Source organism: Venturia canescens, chromosome 9, assembly GCF_019457755.1.
Source record: "Venturia canescens isolate UGA chromosome 9, ASM1945775v1, whole genome shotgun sequence".
NCBI lineage: Eukaryota > Metazoa > Arthropoda > Insecta > Hymenoptera > Ichneumonidae > Venturia > Venturia canescens.
The window spans coordinates 18,097,044-18,121,095 of NC_057429.1; the positions used below are offsets into that span (position 1 = coordinate 18,097,044).

General features: G+C 45.1%; 4 protein-coding genes across 4 annotated transcripts in view; 1 reads left to right on the forward strand and 3 right to left on the reverse strand.

Annotated features, from left to right (window-relative positions):
* The window catches only part of onecut, a 59,686-nt gene extending 56,419 nt beyond the window's left edge, over window positions 1-3,267 (reverse strand). Inside the window, exon 1 of the mRNA XM_043427903.1 lies at window positions 1,785-3,267. Within this exon, the coding sequence (XP_043283838.1) occupies window positions 1,785-3,243 (1,459 nt within the window). The 5' untranslated portion in view covers window positions 3,244-3,267. The remainder of the gene's footprint in view (window positions 1-1,784) is intronic.
* A 130-nt stretch (window positions 3,268-3,397) lies between these two features.
* LOC122416622 (putative glycine-rich cell wall structural protein 1) lies at window positions 3,398-4,014 on the reverse strand. The gene is made up of 2 exons (XM_043429690.1): window positions 3,475-4,014; window positions 3,398-3,427 (listed from the first exon to the last, which is right to left on the reverse strand). Exons 1-2 carry the CDS (start codon window positions 4,012-4,014, stop codon window positions 3,398-3,400), a joined length of 570 nt encoding a protein of 189 aa, XP_043285625.1.
* Window positions 4,015-15,866: 11,852 nt separating this feature from the next.
* On the reverse strand, window positions 15,867-18,567 carry LOC122415624 (uncharacterized). Its single transcript, XM_043427906.1, has 6 exons — window positions 18,229-18,567; window positions 17,739-17,863; window positions 17,147-17,371; window positions 16,837-16,972; window positions 16,405-16,534; window positions 15,867-16,062 (listed from the first exon to the last, which is right to left on the reverse strand). Exons 1-6 carry the CDS (start codon window positions 18,490-18,492, stop codon window positions 15,977-15,979), a joined length of 966 nt encoding a protein of 321 aa, XP_043283841.1. The 5' UTR covers window positions 18,493-18,567; the 3' UTR covers window positions 15,867-15,976.
* A 2,228-nt stretch (window positions 18,568-20,795) lies between these two features.
* barr (barren) lies at window positions 20,796-24,036 on the forward strand. Its single transcript, XM_043428535.1, has 2 exons — window positions 20,796-20,945; window positions 21,450-24,036. The coding sequence occupies exon 2, from the start codon at window positions 21,721-21,723 to the stop codon at window positions 23,770-23,772; it is 2,052 nt and encodes a 683-aa protein (XP_043284470.1). The 5' UTR covers window positions 20,796-20,945; window positions 21,450-21,720; the 3' UTR covers window positions 23,773-24,036.
* Window positions 24,037-24,052: the final 16 nt, after the last annotated feature.

Consider the following 24,052-nt stretch of genomic DNA (forward strand, 5'->3'; position numbering starts at 1 on the left):
AGTAGATAAGGCTGGCGTGTGTACGGTTCGGTCTTATAGGTATAAGCCCCCCGTGGGCTCGCGGGGAAACGAGAAAGAGAGGAAGAACGAGAAAGAGAAATATTTGGGAGCAGCGTGTGTGCGAATGGCGAAGAAAAAGAGGGATGACGAGTGGTGGTGGTGGTGGTGGTGGTTAGGCGGCATGACGATGGCGTCCGTCGAGGTCGCGCATGCTCCAACCAACCAACACCGCGTGACCACCATTTCGATCAATACTACGTTTCAGCCGTGTATTCCCGCTCTCGCTCTACTACGCGCGCAGCTCCCCATTCGCGTCCCTCTTTCTCCACCGTCTTCCGGCTCCCTCGCTCTCTCCTTTACTGTGTCATGCCCACAGACCTCAAGCGAAAGGTGTATGCACGTATACGTCCAACGTGGCGCGGCGCGTCACCCCTCGATTCTCCACCCTTCTCTCTCTCTCTCTCTCGTCTCTTTGCACAGCAGCCACCCGCACAAATCCAGCGCGAAGGATGTTGAATTCGAAAAGTGTTATTTTCCCCCGCGCCTCTCTATCTCTGAATGATATGAAACAGGAACGCCTCTCCACGTGGATAGCACGTGTGCGGCCCACAGCAAACCGTACCGCACCGGAGGGATCGTGTTTTCTCCTCCTCTTGCTCTCTTTCTCTCTCCTCATCATCCATCCTCCACCCGCGCACACATTCCGGCCAACTCCTCGTCACGGGCGTGTATTCCGTCGCTCCTCATCTCGCCATCTCTGCTGCCCCCTTCTTCCCCGCATCTCCTCCGTGTCTCTCTTTCCTTCTCTGCCCCCTTTTTCTCTCTCCGAAACATCCGCGAGACCGGGGAGACTTTTAGTGGCGCCAATCCTCGCGCGGAGCACCGCTTTCAAAAACGGGCGCTCTGCCACGCGCCCGTTACGCACAATAACATTGCAGCCGCACGATCCAACACCCGCAACAACCACCGATGTACGCACACACCGTCGCGCGCACTGCGAAGAACTCTCTCCTGCTGCTGGGAAAGGTAGCACGCCTCGCGTTACCTCTCTTATCACGAGGGACAGATGCTCATATTTACATGTGACGCGACAACTTCACTGCGACTTCGATACTACTCTCGGTCCCACTGCGCGCTCAAACACTTTCCAAGAGTCTAAAAAACCCAAACGGACGGTAGTCAAACTACCGTCCTCTTGATTTCCAGTCCGTAAAGATCGTTCGAATTATTTTCGGGGTATTCGGTCCCGCTCAGTCCTCGAGGCACGGAGCAATATTTCAATCGTGGCGAAATTACTCGTCACGAGTTTAGCAGCCTCGATTATGGACACGACGAATGCGTGCGACGATACATCAGTGCGAAGCGAACGATGTGTCGATTGTTAAAGTTTATTTATAGGAGGACAAGGTAGAATTTGAAGGTACGGAGTTTTCGTGATTTTTGACAGTTTGATAGTTCGATTGCTGCAAGACAATAGTATACTTGGATGGAATATATTGGGAAGAGGAGGGCGGAATTAGGGGTTGTTTGGTGCACAGGATAATCTCACGGTGAGAGTGGTTGTGTCAGCGATTGCCTTGGTATTCGGTGAAAAAAGTATTGGATCCATGAGAAATTGTATTAGTGAGAGGTGTAATACGAGAAATGAGGCTAACCGTGATGCGGTATCCGAGTATCGCGAGAACTTTAAGCGGAATAAGATGAAAGAGGGAAAAAAACTGTGAAACAAAAACGTGTGTGAGAGAGAGAGAGAGAGAGAGAGAGAGAGCTCCGAAAAAACTAACCTGCTATTCGCAACGCTGACATTCTCTGAAACTCAGGCTCCTGCAGCCACTTCCACATTCTACGAAATGTTTCGCGTCCGCTCTTGAGTTTGGACCATGGTTTAGGATTACGAAGTAAATCGCTGAGGGTACCCTGACTCCGACACAAAACTCTTTGGGCGAATATGGCCTGCGGTATACTGTATCTCTTGAGCTCGGCGCTAATCCTCTGTGCCAATTCCTTAGTGTTGATTTCCTCGACCTCACCGGCACCGTTGCCCGCGGACGAAACTGTCTTCATAACAACCGATGTGTGCTGAACGTGCTGTTGCGTGTGCGATATCGTTTGTTGTTGTATCTGTGACTGCTGTTGCTGCTGCTGCTGTTGTTGTTGTTGCTGTTGTTGCTGTTGCTGAAGCTGAGTTTGGAGCGGTGGTGGCGAGGAGGCCGGTACCGAAAGAGTAGGCGGTGAATGATGCGAAGGCGCGAAACTGGTTGCCGCGGAGACAGGTGGCGACGGTGGACTAAGGGCAGCGGGGCTTTGCTGTAATCTCGGTAAAAAGGCTGGTTCGTAATGAGGACTCGCTGATTTATGAGGTGAATTGAGGCCACTCTGACTGTACGCGCTTTGGGGTGAAAGTGGACTCGGTTGTAGTCCAGCACCGGGCGACGGATAATTGTGCGGTGGTGACATACCCATTGAGGGTAATTTGTCGTAAGCGTAAGGCGAGCCACCCATTCCGAGGCCAATATTGGCAAGACCGTTATTTTGCATAACGGCGAAGCTACCGGAAACCCCGCTACCGCCGTGGCTGTAGGCAAATTTGTCGCTCATCGTTGATATCGGTGGTAGAGGTTGGAGCGGCGTCAACGTGGCGTAAGAGGATCCAGGACTGAATCCAGGCGGAGACATTCTCTCGGCGACCGATGTAAGTGTTTGGTAAGTAGGCTCGGGCTGCATTGCCCTGAAGTCGGTTGCGTCGATCATACTAGCTACGGAGACACTTATACCGGAAGTCGGTGAGAGTTTGCCGGGACTGAGTAGCTCGGAATCGGCGTCGTCGCGGGAATCAACGTCGACGTCTTGGGGTGGCACGATAACTGACAACGTTTCACGGGGATTGCTGCTGGTCGCCCTGCTACACGCGACGGCGTTTGAGGCTTCTTGCGACGAGGATAGATCCTCGGCAGCGACGAGGTGCTGTTGATGGTGATGATGGTGGTGGTGGTGGTGATGGTGATGCTGGTGATGTTCACCTCCACCGCCTCCGCCTCGTTGCTGTTGCTGTTGTTGCTGCTGCTGCTGCTGCTGCTGATGATGCTGCTGCTGCTGCTGCTGCTGCTGCTGGTGTTGCTGATGCTGATGCTGGTGATGGTGTTGTTCCACCTCCTGCTTGACGCCGAGCGCGCCAGCCCCGAGTAGTTCCAGCGGGAGGCTCGCGCACGCGATGTCGGGACTCTGCGATGCCGACGATGACATACCCTCGACGACGCTGCAAGCACCCTCAACTTCTCCTCCTCTTCCTCCTCCTCCTCCTCCTCCTCCTCCTCCTCTGCTGCCACGACCACCGGCGCACCGGTTTCCTCCACTTCCTCCTCCTCCTCCTTCTTCTCCTCCTTCGCTCGGCTCTGCTTCACCTTCGTCGATGTCGAGCTCGTCGATTCTACCCCCACCGGAATTACCGCGCACCTCGTGGCGATGACGATGCACCCTACTACCGCCACCACTTCCACCACCACCACCAGCACCAGCACCACCGCCACCGCCACTTCCACCACCAGCACCACCACTACCGGCACCAGCACCACCACCACTGCCACTACCACCACTTCCACTCCCTCGTCCTCCTCCTCCTCCTCCACTCGTTCGTAAACTACTGTTACCACAAACGCCGGCGCTACTAACGCTCCCAGCGACGGAGTTACCGGTAACGGAACTGCTAATCCTACTACCCCTACTGATGCAGCCGTTGCCGCTTCTCGCAGCAACGCCACCGCCGCCGCCGCAGCCAGCGATACTGCTTGGACTGCTGTCCCCGATGTTGCACGAACTGCTTGCGCTACCGGTGCTGCTGCTGCTGCTGCCGCTGCTGTTGCTGCTACCGCCACCCCCGATACCACGACAGTTCCCATTCGAGCCACCCCCACTTCCGCCCCGGCCATGCGTACTCAACGCAGCCGGGGAATCGACCGAGTCCAACAATTGCTCGCTATGCGACCGATGATCGGTTATGTCCCCTATACCTTCCATTTACGCACATCTAGTTCAGTTTAACGTGGACTCCGCCGTGTGCAATTCGCTACTTTCAGCCGAGTTTATGCTTCGTTTTTTTTATTTCCTTCCCTCAACGCGATCGATGGGGAAGGTCGTTCCCGCGGATAGGTAGGTCACTGTCTCCCCGGAGGTCGCGTTACGCGTGTTCAGATGTTTTCATTTGGCGAACCAAACGCAACGTACGTGCTTTCTCCTACAACCACCGCTCCAGCACCGCACTCATTTCGCCAATTGTCCAAAAATACTCTCATTCGCGACACCTTTTTCCCCTTCAACCGCTACGCGCACCTTCCTTTTCGTTTCTTTCTATATTTTTTCAAACACCATCATTCGCACCTAGATTCTTCGACTCAACTGAATCGCGTATCTTACCGGCCCCCTCAACTCTCGCAGCCAGCATCACCTACGGAGATTTTTTCTCCATGCAAACGTTCACTACTTCAACGGAATATTACACTCGTTAACAGAGAATACGGCCGGTAACGGATTTCGTATATCGAACTTTGGGGAAACTTTGTTCCCTCGGTTAACCGATGAAACAATGAAATTTCGGTTGATCTCGTAAGCTCTGTCGCGTCGTACTGCACAACGGAGTCACGAAAAAAAACAAACTCGCGTTCTCAGCACTGGATAATAAACGTTTGTAGCGTGAATTTAAAACATTCGGTGTCAGCCCCGTTGGCTGATGAGCGAGGATCGAAACGTTCCGAATGTCACGACATGCCACGGAGAGAAAATCGTTCAAATGAACAGCCGCCGCGTCATTGTTTCATCTTTTATAAACCGAACGTGTATAATTCGCGAAAGAAACCGATGCGAGTTGACACGTCGTCGTTTTCAACGGCCAGCAGCACCGTGCGCCCATGACATACGCGGAGCGAGTGAGCGCACTGCTGCCCCCGGATTGTGTATAACCGGGCAAACGAGGGGGAAGCCGCGAGAGAGAAAGAGCGAGAGCGAGGAAGAGGACTCGGAGCCCTGCTGGTGGCGCGACTCGGTTTTATGCTCGATTCACACAGTTTTTACACTCTCGAGGAAGCCTGATCAAGATACTCTTGTTTTATTTATCCCCGTTGCTCGAGAGAAGTGAGAAAGAAGGAGCGACACGAGGACGAGGACGGTGCGGACGCGCGATACAACCGCGCCAGAGGGGTTGCGAGCTTATGCGGTTCTTTGCTGCTCACGAGAGCCGAAACGATGCTGCGAAAAGCGGCTGCAACGTCTGCGAGAAAAAGATAGAAAAGAGCCCTTCGTGACGCTACCTTCCCCGCGCCCCTCGCCGACCAAGAACATCCCCTTCGATGCCGACTATCCCACCCGACTGTTCGCACACACGCACACACGCTTCGAGACACCTCGTGAAACGACTTTTACCGTAGCAGCTCACGCACCCTCGCGGACACGTGTGTGCACTCTTTTACTATCGCAAAGCGCGCGCACGTTCTCGCCCGAAAGACGCACTCCGACGAGCGTGCTGTGTGCCCGAGTAAACGCGTGTCCGCTCGCTCCTGGACCAGGTGTCTTTTCCACACTCTTACAATATATTTCGCGAGTATTGTTTCCCGTGAGTGGGTCTCTCTCGCTCGCAGGCTTTACCACAGTCCCCGAGGAGCCACCGAGCTCCTTCAAATTCGGCTTTGCGCACCGGTCCCGGCATTCGGCGACCTGCTCGTAGAAACTATACGAAAAAACACTTTTCACCAGCCCACTCAAAATCCTCGGGGATTTTCGCCTTTCTTTTCTCTTATCGTCACTCGTTAAATCTTCACTAAATCTTTATTCGAAACTTTCCCCTCGAATTAACCGCGGCTATTCCGGAGGATTCTGCGCGAAAATCATCGAGACGATCCGAACAGCGAGGGTCGATTTCCTCTCCGTATCAGCCCCCACCAGTTCCACGACTGTTCGGAGAAGGGAGGATCGCGGAGCGAGTGTGCGACGCCCCGTCGACGTCTCGTCGTCCGTTCTCCTCGTCCCTTCGCCAACTAATCCAACAGCACTACCACAAACGCCCGAGCGCTACACACAGTTACACGCTTCACCCCTCCGGCTCTAGCGGCGGCAGTCAGGTTTCTATCGATTTTCCGATACCTCGTGACCGTGCTCGCTCGATGCTTCTTCAACATATGTGAGCTTGTACGTGTGCACCTTCTCAACACGGACGTGCGTATATGAGAAGCGAGAGAGAGAGAGAGAGCGACGTGCGACGGAGGAGAATGGCGAATATAAACACGAACGTAGTTTCTGCCACCTCTTCGACGACACCTGAGCCACCCACCTCGAGCAGCGTCTCTTTCTTTTCCTCCGGTATTTCTTACTCGGATTCGCGTCTTCCCTCGATAATAAAAATGAATAACAAATCGAAATGAACGCCCGAGCGCGATATTGATTCGTATTGGACGCTGGGTACTCGCCGAGCCGGGACTGCACACAAGCCCATCGATTTTATCGACTAGCCAATTCGATCACGCGCGCACCAATTGTCTCATTTCGATGGAGCTCCTCGCACACTGTACTTGCTTTTTTTTCCCATCGAACGATCGCACACGCCGTCGATCGAATTCCGAGGGGACGAACTTTTCGATAAATTTATTCGCGCGATCCTCACCGTCGCGATCCAACTTGACTGTTTTTCACAGCGAGCCTGAGACGACGCTGCCTCTTTTCGAAGCTCAATATTGCAATGCTCTCCGTTACTCGGACCCAAATATCCGGAGATTTTAACACTTCTCACGCGGGTTCGCACTCCGTCCGCGAGTCTCGGGGCGCCCTACCGATAAATCGGGGGATCGAAAATTCGATGACGAATCGTCACGAGTTGTTCCGCGCTCGATTCTCTCACCAACGGCAAAAGTATGGATATACGGTTGCACGTCTATCGTTTTCCGGGTTAATATATCTGTGTACATTTATGGGGTTTTTTCTATAGATATACAGGCGTATAAAGGGCTCTGCGCAGCTCTCGGACACTCGACGCACATGCACAAAGCCACTATCTAGTCGTCGCGGAGCTCGAACGACTTAAATCGAACGTCAATCGGCGAATCAATGAAGAACTCTAGAGAGAAAGGGACGTTGAGACGCCGCCATTGCTTCGGCGACGTTACTACGCTGGCGCGCTTCTCGCCACATTCGCGCACACCGTATTCTGCCCCAACGGAATACACCAACACCGATCTAAATTCCCACACGGATGGACACACTCGACGGCAATCTCGACTCGTGCACGGCCGAGAATGCGTGGGCACGAAGCTCCACGCGCGCGCGGGGGTGCTTCGGCGAAAAAAGAGGGTGGCTTTCGTCGCGAGAGCGTCGTCGCAGAAGCGTCGAGACGCTACCCCGAGAGCCAAACTCCCATACGGTCAATAGAAAAATCAATAACTAAAACTTCAAACTCACTCCTCGTATACGGCGCGGCGGTGTTACAATAAAAAATAATAATAATAATAATAATAAAAAGAGAGAACTCGACGCGCCGCGGAGCGCTCGGAAGGCTTCCAAATATAAGAGGATTAAGAGATTTATTACTTCCGATTTGTTATCGATCGAGCCAACGTATTTTTAATTTATGGGCATTTTCTCAAACGACTCGTCAATTTTCACCATTTTTTCTTTCCCGTTAAACGAACGTTGCAACATCGCAGTTTTCATTCAATTATTTGTCGACGGTGCTGGATAATATTTAGGCCGCATCCAAAATCGCTGATTGCGCAGGAAATGGAAACATTTTTTTCGATTCTGTTGACGCTTTGTGGGAAATAATACTGAGACTATCGATCTACTTGAAAGGTTTTATTACAAGTGATTTGTTGATGATATCCGTACAGCGACCTTCGGTAGACTCGTGCGTAAAGCGTCGCGAAATCGCGAAAGTACCGATCGACTGGATTTCGGTTCATCGATCTGTAAATGATCGTTTCGCTTTTTTCTTCCATTGATTCGATGGGGAAAATATCGTTGAGAGTAAGGGAGCTCCGAGTTTCCTGAAACGCATCGATTTTCGATAAAATCTTCGAGGATAAACGTCGAGTTTCGACGTTCAGCGTTATACAATGTTGCGCCGCTAACATTGTTTCGGAGTGTTTCGAAAAAGTGGCGTTTTTTGGCTTCTTCGCTACAAACTGATGCGATTCGGCGCGCGGGTCGCGTCTTCTTTGTAGCTCTCGCAATAAGGGAAAAGGAGCAGTTCTCGTCTCTTCTTTTTTCATTCTTTCTCTTTCGTTATTTCTTCTTCTCTCTCTGGCTCGTACGCACTCACACACGAACCCGCGCGGGAGCTCTTCATCGCTCGCTTTCGGTGACGACGACGAGTTGCGCAAAACGTGCGACACGCCAGTCAGGGTGTGCTTGGTCGTGTGCGGCTTCTGCTGCCACGACGAGCAAGAGAGAATGGGAGAGAGAGAGAGAGAGAGAGAGAAATGACGCGCAGCAAGCGAAACGGAAGAGGGGACCGCGGGGCAGGCGGAGGGTCAGAGGGGCACGCGCGCGATCTCGCGCTACGGGGATCTGTAACGAACTCGATACGTAGGGGTTGTGAGAATAGTCGATGGTGGGAGATCAAGGGACGCTGGAAACCCTCCGCGGAGGCCAAGGAGGTCGGTCAGTCGCGTCCGAAGGAAAACCCGAGCCCTGTACTCGAGGGTATTCAAACGCACTGTCGCTCTCAACGGTCCAACAACGTTTCGGGGGTTTTGTGAGAAAACAAAATCCGTCGGGCGAACGAGCCAGAACTTTGGTATTTTCTCAATCGACGATCTCTCGGATGGGCAACTAGAAAACCGGGGCATTTTCGAGCGACGGCGAGACCCACGTCCCAAAATCTAAATTCTAATGAGCCCGCTCTTCCGTTTTTTAAACTACGCCCCGAGTAAATTCCACCGACAACTGTCGTGCGCGAAGAGTGTGACGAGCCTGGGCCAGCCACATGTTACATGCAGAATCGGAGAACTAAGGGCTCAACTAAAGTCCCAAAAAACGGAGTCAGACTTTGAAAAAACCGATGAAACCCCCCGATACCAAAAATCCGAATCGCGTGCTCCGAATACAGACGAAAAACACCTTAAAAATACCAGCGGATAATGAAATTGAATGAAAAACTAAAATTCCCGATGAAAAAGGAGTTTGAAAACGATCCGCGAGTGAAATATCGCTGAAAAAACCCGAATTATCCAGCACTGGGAGCGCCGGGCGTCTGCGTGCGAGTAGGTGGAACACAGGGAGGGTTGATTCTCGCTCGCGAGGGGTTGTGACCAAACGAGGGGTGAGAATCTCCTGGCGAACGCGCGGCAAGGGCCGAGGGGCAAAGGGGAAAGATTGAGCTCGGCGATGTAACGTCGATATTTCGCTCTATACTGTGGGGACTTCGGTCGCTCCCCCCCTTTCCCCTCCCCGCGCTTCTCGCCTCCGCTCAACCGAGTGGGGCAAATGCCGGATAGGGGAAAGTTCCACATGGGCAAAATAATCGATAGGGCGACCGATATGTACGTACATGTTTCTCCAATACCATTGTATCTTTGCTCTCTGTACTTTCACACGCTTCTAAGTTTGTCCATGCTGGAGATACACAGACACCTTGTAATTATACTCGAACGTATCTGCCGGTGCACAACGCGCTGGCTGTACTAATAGCCTGCGTCGTATGTGATGAAACGTACCCTGGCACGTACACGGAGATAATTAAATTTGAAAAATTACCCACCAATTACGATAGTGCGGTGACGAGCTGCGATTCGTGATACTATTGTGGGAGAGAAATCGAATTTTCCTATTTAAAAAATAACACTCATTGTCGATGACAGGAGGAACTTGTAACGGAGAATTTAGTAAATTTTTACGTCACGCGTATTTAAACGTAAACTCGTTAATTTCCTTGCGAATGTTCATGTTAGAATGCGGCTATACTGCGAGGACGTGGCCTATTTCCCCATTCTTTTTATATCCTCAGCCCTTTGTTGAAGTGTGTAAATCACTGTTTCAGTACTCTACGAAATTCAGAAACGAGTGGTCGATACGTACGTTAGGGCAAAGACATTTTACCGTGATGGAGCGTAAAGTTCGATAAACGTTTTGTAAATTTTAGTTAGCTATCTGCAATATTTACTATTACGAAACTGAGAATTTCGGAAAATATTGAAAACTTTACAGTGCGTTACTGGAATAAATATTTTTCGTTAACGCAATGAAATGATGAAATTTTACAGTGAGCTTCACACTAAATATTACCGTTTAATTATCTCCGCGTGTAGGACCAAACTTGCAAGGGTTTGGGGCTTTCGATGTGTGGAATATTGTGGGTAATTTTAGTAATAAAAATAAAAAAGCATTGAACGTGGGGTGGGAAAGGTTTTGACGGGGCGATTGAAATTCAATATTTTTTGACCGTTTTTATGATTTTTGTTGGATATTTTTTTTCATTTTTGGTAGGGACCACCAGTTTATTGGGAATGTGTGTTAATGGTTTACGGTATTTACGAAGGCAGTTCGATGTTTGAGGGGAAATTGCATTTCGTTTGTATAAAGTTCAACGATTCCCGGGGACCGGAATATTTTTGTGGTTTATTTCCCAATGGCTTTTAATCAATGCTCGCCATCAGAATTTTCACTTTGTTCGTAACTCTCGAGGATTATGATGAGCAGGGGCATATTTTTCTGGTGGATCGTGGATGCTCCTGAAACAACGATCGGAGCCGAATATTTCGAGGGAAATTTTATTTCCTTCGTTATTTTGGAACGAATGAAGTTTTCGATGCGCCGGAATATTTGACTGGTAACAGTCGAATTCCGTTTGCAGAGTTGATTTTTTGTCGGAGGAGTTTCACGAGTTTACAATATTTTTGTGACTGAAAAATGCTTTTTGAGCGAGGAAAATATTTTTTCAGGAATTCACTTTTTTAACCGGTCCCTGCGCCCGTTACAACAATAAAAAAATTCTTTTCTCCTGCTACGAGAAAAAATTCAATGACGTTGTTCCACCGGAGGGCAAATGCGAGTTATAAATAATAGCAAACGTTTCACGCTCGCCGCATTAACGTTTCCGGAATTCCGGTCGTTTGCCTCTCAACAAACTCGCGAGACGTTTCGTCTTCACATTAGAGTTCGTATAAAGTTTCGGTTTAGAAATAACGAAGCATTGTAATAACGCGTAATTATGCACTTGCATATATTTATCTCATCGCTACGGTTAATGACTTTATTCAGGCATAAGATACTCAGCGAAGACTCCGATCGTAAAACGTAGACTCGAGTGCCCCAAAAGTGTAGCTCGCGCAGTGAAACTTTCGGCTTGACAAATTCGCTAAAAATGATTTTGCATATGATCTAAATTTTCGATCGAAAATATACTGCATCGGAGATCAGAATTGATGAAAAAACCAGTAAAATCGAACATATTTTTGGATTTTCATATTTTTTAAATCGAAAAAATCATCAAAAAATGTCACTGAATTCGATTTTATGGAGATTTTAAACTGTAAATTGATGAGGAAATTTGATGTAATTATTCGAGTGGTTAATTAATCGCTTTGATGGTGTATTCCATTGAGAACTAATGAATTTTCATTGAAAATCGTTCGTTAATTCATATTCAAGTATTTAATTGATTGTACGATTTAACAACGCGTTTCAATGACACAATAAACGAGCAATTATCACAAGCATTATGCATACACACGCGCCCCGCGTTCGAATGATAATTGAAAATGCACGAGGATCGTGTTACCGATTATTAAATGCAATCGGATATCGTTAAGTATGTGTCTCGACTTTCGGATGTTCACGCAAATGCATTCGTCGCCAGCAGGAACAAACGGAACGCGCAGTCCGCGTTGCACTTTGCTATCGAATGAATATTAAACGAATTTGTCATTAATACAAATATAGAAAAGACAATTGATTATCTCTACAGACAGAACAATCCGGTTATTTATTTATCAATTTTATTCGTTTAATTCGACTTAACGGTAATTAAATTATTGTCATTTACATCGAGCTCCAATGGCTCGAAATTTTTATTTATGCCCATTAAACATAGAATAAAATCACTACTGTTTTCACCGAAAGATATAAATTCTCCATTTCAGTCAATCCCATTCCCAAGTAAATTGAATTTCAATAAAACGCAGTTTCTTCATTAACGATTGCGAATTAAATTATCAGAAAAATTTTAAATCAATTTTCTTTTCGCCTCAATCGCGTTTGAGTTTTTAAGGAGGGCGGATCGCGACGATGCAATCTTGCCATGCTGAAGCGCGTTAAAAATATGAATAATTTCAAAACGACAAGAATTTAATAAAATTTGATAAATGAATTCTTTAAAAATGTATAAGACAATATCAATTTTCTTAGATTTTTCTACCACATAGCTCTCGAGTAATTGAACACTAAAGTTCACGTGTATAAGCATAGAGTTTGCATATATACAGTTGTACGTCTCGTGCATAAGAACTTCGATTCAACGCTCAATTATTCGATAACCACGTGGTGGAAAAATTTGAAAAAAATTGTATTTGTATACTCGATGCGAAAGAATGTTATCACGAAGTTTAATCAAATTCTGATCATTTTGATTTACCCGTTCCACCCTCTTTAAGGTCCTTTGACGAATCTCGAAGCACCATAAGCGATTTAAATGTCTTCGAAAATCGATAGCGTTCACTGTTCTATCATTTATCCGCGACCTGTACAACCTGTCGAAAAAAGCCCCTACGGGGATTATTCGCACCGCGTGTACTCGCACCTTCGCTCAGCATGTGCTGAATGAATCCCCCTCCCGCTCCCTCGGCGCGCGGGCTCGTACCCTTTTGCGCGGGCTTTTGCGAGAGCACATCGCGCCGAGGTGCGACGCGACATGTGTTACTCTCAGTGAAAAATCAATATCTATAATAATTATGTTGTGGCACGCGGGTAAATATAATCGTCGTTTGCTCACAAATGCAATCGAGACCGAGCGAGACCCCTCTAGCAACAGATAGAAATCCACCTCCTAAACCACCGCCGTCGCTGACACACCGACGCACGAGCCCGGCTCGCAATCTCGCCTCCTCGCAATGGAACAAGATCGATCGATATCGATTGTTTCGTCGTGCCTCGCTTTGCTCACTCTCACGTGAGATTTAAAGGGACAGGCTTCGAATCCGTACGCTTCTACTAGGCAATCAAATTCGTACGGCGCACGTGTGAACGCGGGCGTTTCCGACTTTCGTACTTATCTTTCGCCCCATGACGTTTTTTTTTGATCGAACCGACAGTGAGAAGTCTCGTTCAAATTTGACGAACGCTGATTTTGAAGGGACACATTTTTCCCAACTTCTCAAACGCTTCGACGCGAATTTTAAAAAATCATACTCTTCTCAAACGTTTGGACGTATCGTGAGAAACTCGTTGAGGAATTTCGTAACTTGAGGTAACGCAATCTTTTCAGAAATTAGGAATGAATTTTTCTTTATTCACGAAACAATTTTCTTATGAAAGTCTTGAAATTTACATAGAGCTTCAATGGGCAATCGACTCACACGCATATCTAATTTTAAAGCGTTCGTCTTATTGGTTATTGAGACAAATGAGTTTAAATATTAATATACTTATCAGTAATAAAGATACACTGCGTTAAAGATTGAACGAAATTGGTGAAATGAGGATTCGTAACTTGTTATGACAAGACTATTTATTAACACTTTTTCTCGATTCATTTCCTTTTGTGTTTTCCCTTTGCGTTCTCTAAAGCGATTTTTTACATAAAAAAAACTGTAGTATTTTAGCCAGGGACGAATGAGATTTTGTAATTTCATTCGCCAAAATATAAGTTGAAAAAGTGTATTTACAATTTTAAATAAATGACTCTGACATCAATTTAGAGTGATGATATCTTTAATTAAGAAGAAAAAATCGAGCCAATTCAGAGACTCATAAAATGCGATACTACGGGCATGATCTACCTTAAAAAGCATTTCGAAATTTGTCGTCCAAGGATATCTCAAACTAATGGTTATTGAGCTTTAGAACGTGAAGAAAATTTGTTGGTTCTACGACGTTGTCGTAACAACAAGGATTTATTAATTTAGTTCAATAACCGAAACTATTTTGTTCCCCACGATTCATTGTTTCAGCACAATTTTCATTTTTAAGGATCAATTAATTTACTTCCAATCTCCGAATGCTCGATTCCCATAAAATCGAAGGATTAGAAATTCTATCGAATTTAGCGCGTCCATGCTCGACACAACGGTTCACCGGTCACAGTTGCGAGCGCATGTGATCGTCGGGGAGAACACATGGTAAGGTGAGGTAAGCGGAGATCGGTGCGGTAAGTATGTAAAGAGGAAAAAAGCGAAGGAAGGGCAGCGGAGGGGCCAAGGAAACGGGAATTCGGAGGACTCGAGGACTTCGATGACGACGAGGACGAGGAAGCCTTGGCTGGGTGTGTTACCAAACCCTCAATGGTAGAAGGGGCCCCCCTAGAGCAGCGGCCAAAGGCCTCACCTGCCGCCAGGTGCTGGAAAGCAGGAGAGCGAACCATCTGCGTGAATTGTACTCGCGTCGCACACGCTCATATGTTAAGGGGAGACCCGTGCCACGCGGAACCGTTTCCTTTTTTATTTTTGACGTATCCCAAGCAGATTCCCCGCCCGTATGTGTGCACTCTGTACGATGGATTATTAGGTACGTGGTCGGGCGAGAGAAAAGGAAAAAGGGACACCCGAATCGCCGACGAGGAGGGAAACCCTTCGAAGCCTTTGGGCGCACGTGACATGATTATTAGATGCGCGTTCAAAAGGTGTGCGAGAGTGGTCAAAACACTCGATTCTTCTCTCGCATTCGTGGTTAGCTATTCAATTGATTTTTGGTCGCAAACAAATCCTCGGTTCGAAAAAATCTGAATTTACGGAAGGCAAATGGGAATTTGGGACTTTAAGCTGTGTTTTCAGAGATACGAGGTCACGAACCCAACAAACTCCTGACTTTCCAGCCACTTTTTCTTCAACTTGACCCAGAATTCTGCTCTGCCGCCTCGAGCCCCTGCGTCCGCACCATTTTCGCAGTCCCTTAAAGCGTCAAATTTCATCCTGCCTGCAAGAGAATCGTCTGGACTCAAAATCCTTGATTTTGTTGACTCGTGATCGAGACCCTGAACATTTTCTTGGCTTTTTCTTCGGTGTGACGTTGCTGAAAATGTCTGTGCAGGAAAAATCAGCATAAAGTGAACGAATGGTACTGCGGGAGCTGGGAACGCTCCGCACAGGCTTCAATCCAAACGGACCACCAACAGCTGGGGACTTTAAAGGGCTCGCGTAGTCGAGTTCATTGGCCTATGATTTTCGACGGTTGGGGCCCCTTCCCGAATGTCTTGTCTTGTCGAAATCTTTTTCAAGCTTGTCCCCCAATTATATTCGTGCTGTCGTTTTCACTCCTGTTTTCAAAATATTTCTCATTACAGGACGATTTGTTTCGACTCAGCGATTCTTAAATCTAGAAATTTTATTTTTTGACCATTCGAATTCAGAGTTTCAGCTACAAAATAATTGTCTCGAAATACCACGGTGAGCAGGGGGCAAATCATTTGGAACAAGCTCTGAAAAATGGAATCTAAGAACTCCCAAATAAATTGGAGCACGATTGAAGCACGTGACGAATCCTGCCAATAATTTTCTCCTCAGGGATTTGTGAATAACTCGACTGTCTAGTCAGATTAGTTAAGGACGTACGAAAGAGCGTCCAATTATTTGCTCACATGCGGGTGATTGGAATACCGAAGTCGTTTGCTGGACGAGGCGAAGTTTCAAAAAAAAAGTACCTCAAAAAAACCACTGGGGGATTGACAAAGAACAACTTCATTAAACTTTTATACATTTTCACACATTTTTATTTCAAACGACGAAATGACAAGTTTTCGCACAGATTTGTAGGTCGCCTATTTTTCAACGAACTTTAAAGATGAAACTCGTTAATCATATTCCGCTCCGATCGTTATGCTCATTTCATCGGACGTTATAACTGTTTGATGGTACCAGCGATTCGTGTCCAAAATAACTGAAAAATAAAAACCTTCGCGTGAGCAAACCACACAATCATTTCGTTCAAGATTGTTCATTCATTTCGAATGAGTGTCGTTGCGAGTCTGTCACAAAAACTGGTCAACTTTCTCTTTGTGCTTGACGAAAAATCCTCGAAAATTTGTCAAAAAGCTTCAAGTTTTTGTGGAGACAAAAAAATGTTAATAAATAACGAGGGATGAGAAAAATGCGACGAAATTGAAGAGTGAAAATAAAGAAATTTAAATACTTGGTGCATAAATAATGGAAAGTAAACACCAGATCGCAAAAACTTTTGTTTTTCGTCTCTTATTGTAGCATATTTATAATCTGAACCAACTTATTTCTCCTGTTTGTACGACGACTTCAACTCGTTTGCAAGTATAATGGCATTCTCGAGGTGGTTCCAAAATCCACAGCTTTGTTCCTCGTATTTGTGCCTGCCACGATGGATACGCCACGTCATCGACCTGCTCGCAAACATTTCCCAACGACACAATTGCGAATGAGTTATTCGAGGGAGTGCTCAACTTTAATTCGTTCAGTGTTCTCATTATTACGTACAATCGAGAGTAATAACGGAAAAGGGAGAAAAACAAATCTGGAAAAATGTTTCGAAATGTGCGTAAGGCATGGGTGAACTTTAGGAAAATATTTTCCCCGAAGAAACGCATCGAAGGAGTTTGAAAATGCGAAGCGAAGTCGAAATTCAGTTGAAATTTTACTTAAAATTTGGACTTTACTGGACACGCTCTTTAACCACGGTACTCACATGCATCGGAGCGCCATAGCCGCTACTGCCCATAAAAATCCAATCGGTCTTTTCCGTTTCTGCTGTTTCCGGAAAAAAGTACGGTCTCTGATAATGCTCGCGCAATGTCGTGCCGATTTTTTCATCACAGTTGCTCCTTCCGGTGGCGAAACGATTGAATAAAATGAAACGGTTTTTAAAGGAAACGAAAAGACGAAACGAGGCTGCGACAATTTATAGACGGGAAGGAAAATTCTTTGGACTCGATTTCTCAAACTTTAATTCGATGCTCGCACAGGGCTGCGCGGGTCATCGAGCACTTGAAACTCACCAGCCGACGTACCAAGGCTTCGTTCCCGGCAGGAGGAGCGCCCTTTCCGCGCTCATGTTGAAAACATCCTGGAGACTTTCGAATCCAGTTTTGTACGGAAAAAACTGACAATTCGCGTCTTGGCCGGCGTACAAATTTTTGAAAAACGAATACGAAAATGTATCGATCGCGGTCCAGTTGACCGTGGCATCGGTCACGACGACCGGGCGCCCTGAATACGCGTATCTTTCGAAAGGGGAAAAAAATTATTCGCTTTCAACATCAAATCGACGGTTCGTAATGAAATTATTGACGGCAGATTTTTTCATAAAAGGAGATTTAAAGAAAACGATTTTTTGAGGTTTTTCTAAATTTTTCTGCCCACGAATTGACAAGTTCTATAAAAAAACAATCGAAATCATTTTCGTAGACTAGAAAAGGGCATTTCTTTATTAACCGAATTTGAGTGTCACTCTTCGAACATGAAAAATTTGAAGGCATCGATTGTCTGTGGACAATTGAATCGATTGAGGAAAAATTTCGATGACTAATTTCCACGTAGTTCGTTTTTATCAATCTTTAATGGATGGTCTTTTCATTAATTATCACATACCTTTCTTCGAACAAAACTGGATCAACGTTCGCTATCTTTTCAACCTGTTGGACGTCCCGACAGATCGAGCAGTCCTCCGGAGGGCGGAAAACTTTTTGAAATACCGCTGGCGCTTCTATTAAGCACTGAAATTTTCATGTTAAGTTAAATCTCCGAGAATATTTCGATCGAAAGTGCAATTTAGTTGGCACACAGAATTTCAATTTCGCAAAGCACGAGCTGGAGGAGCATTTTGTTCCGTTTAAAAATCATGTTTAACGACGAATCGATGACAGAAAGATTTTCAACGTTTTTGGTGCTCCGGCAAACTTGAAAAATATTTATTTGCCACTGCTTTTGGGACGCGATGCAAAGAGCCCAGCAAGAGTCATTAATGCAAGTCGAAATAGCCGAAATGCGGATGAAAATTTCGGGAAAAATGTTCGTGTCTTCGATCCTCGGATTGCTCCATTGAGTTTCGACCCTCCAAAAACCAATTTTTCGAACTTACCTTCCGATGGACGTTCGAGTTGAAATAACGATTGGCAAAAAAGGACGAAACTGTAGCGAGCACGAGAAAGAGCGAGACAAAAGTTTTCTTCGATCGCGATTTTTGGTATCCGAGCAAAGAATTGAAGCGCCAAAGTCGCGAAGCGCGCGAGGCAACGCCGAGTTGGTCGATTTTTCCGAGGATGTTAATCAACTCGCGCTTTGCGGATTCCGTGAATTTTTTTCCCGGCTCGTCCGGACCCTCGAACTCGGAAGGTTCCGTCATTACGAATTGACGGGATTTTTCGGCGAGCGAAAGCGTTGGAGCCGGTCCGCGAGACTCGCGCGAGCGTTGTTCTCCCTCAACTCGACAGGGCATTCTAAAGCTTTTCACTCAGCTCTTCGGGGCACTCGGGGAGCCGCGAAGCTGCGCGGAAACGTGATTTTCACCCTGCTAGAGATTACGGGGGTGGTGCGAAACGAGCTGTGAAACAAGAAAGCGCCGATTCCGCTTCGGCTATTGGTCAACCGAGAATAAAACAAGGTGCGATGAAAATAAAAATGAAAAATCGTCGGGGGCAGCGGTGGAAGAAGAAAAACGATTTTTTATTGGAGCGAGTGAAGCAGGAAACGGTCGTGAAGCGTGGAGCACCAGAAAGTGTCGAAGGACGAGGCTCGATTTGAAAAAAAAAAAAAACAAAAAAAACAAAAGAAATGCTCGAAATTCTTTTTTTATGCAAAAAAATGTTCGGTGGAGAAAAATTAAAATTTCAACGAATTTTGGCTCAATTTTTCCCAAAGAATAATGAAAATGGGAAAAAAGTTTTTTGCTTTTCATACAAATATTAAATGTAGAGGGAAAAAACAGAAAAAAAACTGCTACGCGTGAAATCGGAGAGACTTTCGGCAAAAGCCTTGTTCGCGTGAGATCGAACTGACGAGAGTTGTCCCGCTTGTCGGTGACGTTTCTTATCTCATGGCGCAGCTGCCCTGTGTTCGCTCAACCGATTTACTTGTTAAAGTACAATCACCGAGTAACCCATATCGCTTCTTTCCGTTTGATCTTTTTATAGGCGAATAATCTCATTTTCCACTTATTCGTTCGTAATAAATAATATATAAAAAATTCAGTTTTATCGTCATCGTGAAGGAAGGGCGATTTTTTTGAAGTTTGAGAGAAAAAATTGAAATTCTTGAAGAATTACCCTGGTTTTTTGTTCGAGACAAAAATTTGACGATTTTCTATCGTATGCGGGCATGGTCTACAAAAATAAAATCATCGAAAAGCTGAAGTCTCGAGATTTCATTTTTTCTCCGGTTTTCGAAAAAATTATCGGTAATTGAATCAACGTGTGCACACCTGGGTCTCCCAGGCACGTGCGCAGAGACTCGAACATTTTGCTACTTCAAGTAAGTTTCATTTCGAGAGCTACGGATTCGAGAAAATCGACGATTTTTATCTGGTTCCATGCACAGCTACGCGAACGTATTCACACAAATATAGTGACACTGGCGAGAAACGAGGGTGATGAGACCGCTGCGAGTGATTGACTTATTCGCGATACTCGATTACGCATCGAACGGCTTTTTCCTACCGTCCACAAATTGCCAATTCGAAAGACAATTTATTCTCCTAATTCGCAATCTCAAATTGTCTATGTGTATGAATGCACGTAGCCTCACGAATATCGGTGTCTATTTCTCTCAGTCATAAATGTCAGAATGCGCGTTCAGTGATGTCGGTAAAGTGAAAAGAAAGTGACGACCACAGGTCGCTTTGGACCTCGGCCAAAACTGTCAGTTTTACCCAGTAAAAATTCACTTTTCGTTGTTAAACTGATGGGAGTTTTGTTTGAGAGAATCCCGAATAAATGAAAATGGGAAAGAGCTCATTTTCGCGCTCAAATTTATTCACAATCGACTGGTAGACAGAAAAGTTTTGCCCACTTACCTGATGCATAACACCGCGCGATAATCCTTGGGATGTTGTGCGAAGTCTTCGTCGTGTGATTCCACGAAATGAAAAGTAAACAAAAACCCGCCTCAATGCCTAGCACCAATAACTCTCAACGAGTATTGTACTTTTTATCACACAGGCAATCTCATTCTTCACGGTATCACACGTAACACGATAAATTAAAAAACAACTGGGAATACAATTCGATAACTTTGAATTCGACAAACGCAACACTTGTTGCAACGTACGTGCCAAAACGGTGCACCGCAACGCCAGTTTTGCCGAACTGCTGAGGGCTTCAATATTCTTGATCGATATAGTAGGGAACTCTAACCAACCGCTGTATATACGGTTGATAATAAAAGATATTGATGGGCGGCTGCAGGTAATTAAGGATTTACCAGAACGAGAAATGTAAAATGATGCGTGAGCCTTTCGGACCGTTGACGGAAAAGCAGCGCTTAGCGGGTGCTGCGTGAAGTTCTGGGATGCCATATCGCGCATGCGTTCGAATTCAAACTCTGTTGATACATACATACATTGCTCAGTGTTGCCACCCTGAGAAGATGGGAGAGTGCTTTGCCTGGCTTTGTCTGAGGATAATTGCAGCACCCTCTGAAATTTTTTGCTGCTGCAAGTTGACGACATTGCTGCGCGTCCCAACGGCGGTTGGTCACTGTTTATCAAGCACGTATAATTTCTCGTTTTCCGAGTTTTTTAATTCATGAATAAAAAAACTTGTGGTTTGTTACGATAACATTTAAAGATCAATGGAAGAACAGGTATGTTTAAATACGTGAGAAAAATGTTCAACTATCTTAAGCGAAACTATTTGACAGTGAAGTGACTCCACGCGAGTAGTCGGTGAATCCGAATGATTGACTCGGCGCGTAAACAAAAGCTAATTTTGAATAAAATGCGTGTATTTTCAACTTTTCTTTAAGGATTTTGTAAATTTGGAGAAATTTTCCTTAAATTTACTATAAAAAAGTGCACAACAAAGTGATTGGAGATTGAAAACTATTTTTTATTCGATGAAATATTAAAGCTAGGTTAACTTTACAATTTTCGTAAATATCTCGCGGAATATCAACGCAAAAAATCGAAGCTCCGAAGAGCAATTAATGATTAATAATAATGACCGATCAATGATAATTGACGATAAATACAACGAATCTACAAAAAGGCAACATTATATAGACAAGAAAACAAATGAACGTTCGTAATTTGTCTGCTACCGAGTTCTCAGAATTTTTAAGATTATTCCTCTAACTTTTGATTTTCAGGATACGAATTCCAGTCGATCAGAATCAACGATCAGTGACTTGACGGCGACCCAAGAATTGGAATTCTTGCAAAAACTTTATGCAGAGCTGAAAAATTATTACGCTCTGTTGAAAATTGTAAGGGCAGATTTGGAGAAAGTTGCAGAAAATTTCTCTGTTTTAAGCGAAAGATAGGCTAGAAGGGAAAGGACTAAGAAATCAGAAAAAAAAGAAAAAGTAGACTCTCCTATCAAAACTTTTTACCCAAGGACGATATCTGAACAATAAAAAAATGACAAGTAGAAAGAGCCTGATGCATCCAGTCGTGGAGGAGTTGAGGAATGGCACGCCCTCGGTGTCTTCCCCGCTTCGCAGAAGATCAAGTATAGCACAACATAGACCGGTATCAACAGATCTCGAGGAGAATGACGATGAAGCAGAACGTTTGGTACGACGTCGTGAAAAAAATCAGTCCTCTGGATCGTTACAAGATAAGAGGCGATCAATGGACTTGGGTTTGGTGGCACAAATGTCACATCCTCAGATAGCAGAGAAAGTATCACAGTGTATAAAGTTGAGCACAGAAAACAAGATCAATATGAAAAACGCTTTCAGTTTAGAAATGATTGATTTCATGTCTTACATGATAAAAAAAAAAGATGGAAATATGAGCAATTTACAAGTGGCTAGTACATCACTGGATGTGAGCACGAAAATCTATGGTTTTCGTGTGGACGGCGTTCACACTGATATTTTGAAAATGGCTGGCGCAATGCACGACAATAAAGATAAAGACGACGGAAGGAAAGATCAGGGAGGAGATGATGAAAATATGGAAACTGGCGAAGGTGAAGAAGCGGCAGGGACTCAGAATAGGGTAAAGAAAAAACGAAAGAGCAAGCAAAAGCTTATTGTGGCAGCATCAGCTGTGAAAGGAATAGTGGAAACTGTTAATCCGGCATCTCTGATGTTCAGCGAAGCTGATTCTCAAACAACAGATTTATTATATCTCGCGATATTACCTTATCACGCGAACAAGGATATTTATCTGAATCTGCATAACGATGTGATTCTCGATAGGGTGGATCCAACGAAAGAACTAAACATTGATTCTACTGTTCTTCGATGCCCAAAAATAAGGTCATTCAACGATGACGATATGTGCCAGTCGTTTGCCAATTTTGATTTTCTTGGCTGGTCTCCCGACGATGAAGCCGAATCTTTAAGTCCTGGAAAGTCACAATCGTTTCACGAAGATTTACAGTTCGATTTGGACGCAAGTTTGCCACCCAACGAGGAGTCCAATCACACTGGAGTGAATTATTTTGACATAGAAGAGGATGAGAATATGGAGAACATGGACCGATGTCGTGGTCCGCTCAACCGCAGCAGGCAGGCCATTGTCGATTTGAGACAAGTTGTACAAGCTTCAAAACACCACAAAAACTCGGAGTATTCATATTTTCTGGGAAATCTCGATTTCCAATGGGACGGACCGTCTCATTGGAAAATCAAATTCGCTAATAAGAATCTTGGGGGAAGTAGAATCGTCGAGGGTTGCGCGCAGGAAGCTATCAAGCGGAGAAAAGAATTGGTGCTTACCTACAACGACGAGATGACAGAAATTTGTGATAACAAATTCGACACCACCCGTAACAATTGTCTCAAATTACAGTCCAAAACGACAAAGAATTATTGGTCAGAGGAAAAATTAACTTTGCCGCAAGATATCCATTATGATTCTGCGAAATGTTCCCAATTCTATCTCAGGTGTATTTCGGTCAATGTATCCCAGAAAGATCGAATGAACGCTACTCACGTGTCTGACGAAGTGGGTGACTACGATTACAATAACGAGCTCGACACGACCGATTATTGTCCCAACATCGGAACTGATGATCAACCACCAAACGAAGATGGAATTCATAACACCGGTGGATTTGACGGAGCTGATGAAATGACCCCTATGACTCAGGCATTCACCGGCGACAATCTCGTAGAAGCTCCGAAAGTGAACAGTAAAATTTTCATTCCTTTCTCACAACGTGCCAAAAAAATCGATATGCGACAACTCAAAAAATCTATATGGAAACAACTCTCAGCTTTAGACATTCAGAGAGAAAACATTGAACCACAAAGTTCCCTTGCGTGCTCAGAAAAAATGGTTGGGACTAAGAATTTCAATGCCATTTATAAAAATCTACCTAAAATGCTGAGCAAAACCAACAGCGAAGCCCTCAGCTTTCCCATCGCCGTTATATCCCTGCTACATATCGCCAATGAAAAGTGCCTTGAAATCAAATCCAACGAAGATTACTCCGACCTCATTATACGACAGAACTGAACTTTTATCAAATAATTTAGTTTCATTATCAAATACGAATATTTTTTATTTCGCAAAAATATTTGGAATATATCTTCAATATAAGGAGATCCAATTAAAAACAAAGTTTTGTTGTATATTATAAATCAACGATATACAGTCTAGGAGTATAATGTATTAAGATCACAGTGCAAAAAGCCAATCAACCATTTCGATTGATATTGGCCAACAGAACAAATGATAAATATATATGATTCCAGTTCAACAAAGTGTCAATTTTTCATTTATTTTTTTCACAAAT

Coding starts and splice junctions, on each gene's coding strand:
- LOC122416622 (XM_043429690.1), bottom strand. CDS start 4,014: ATGGAAGGTATAGGGGACATAACCGATCATCGGTCGCATAGCGAGCAA. Junction 3,428..3,474: donor GAAGTGGTGGCGGTAGTAGG/GTGCATCGTCAT, acceptor CGGTGGGGGTAG/AATCGACGAGCTCGACATCG.
- barr (XM_043428535.1), top strand. CDS start 21,721: ATGACAAGTAGAAAGAGCCTGATGCATCCAGTCGTGGAGGAGTTGAGG.
- LOC122415624 (XM_043427906.1), bottom strand. CDS start 18,492: ATGACGGAACCTTCCGAGTTCGAGGGTCCGGACGAGCCGGGAAAAAAA. Junction 17,372..17,738: donor CCAGTTTTGTTCGAAGAAAG/GTATGTGATAAT, acceptor CCCTTTCGAAAG/ATACGCGTATTCAGGGCGCC. Junction 16,063..16,404: donor CGTACAAACAGGAGAAATAA/GTTGGTTCAGAT, acceptor TTTATTTTTCAG/TTATTTTGGACACGAATCGC.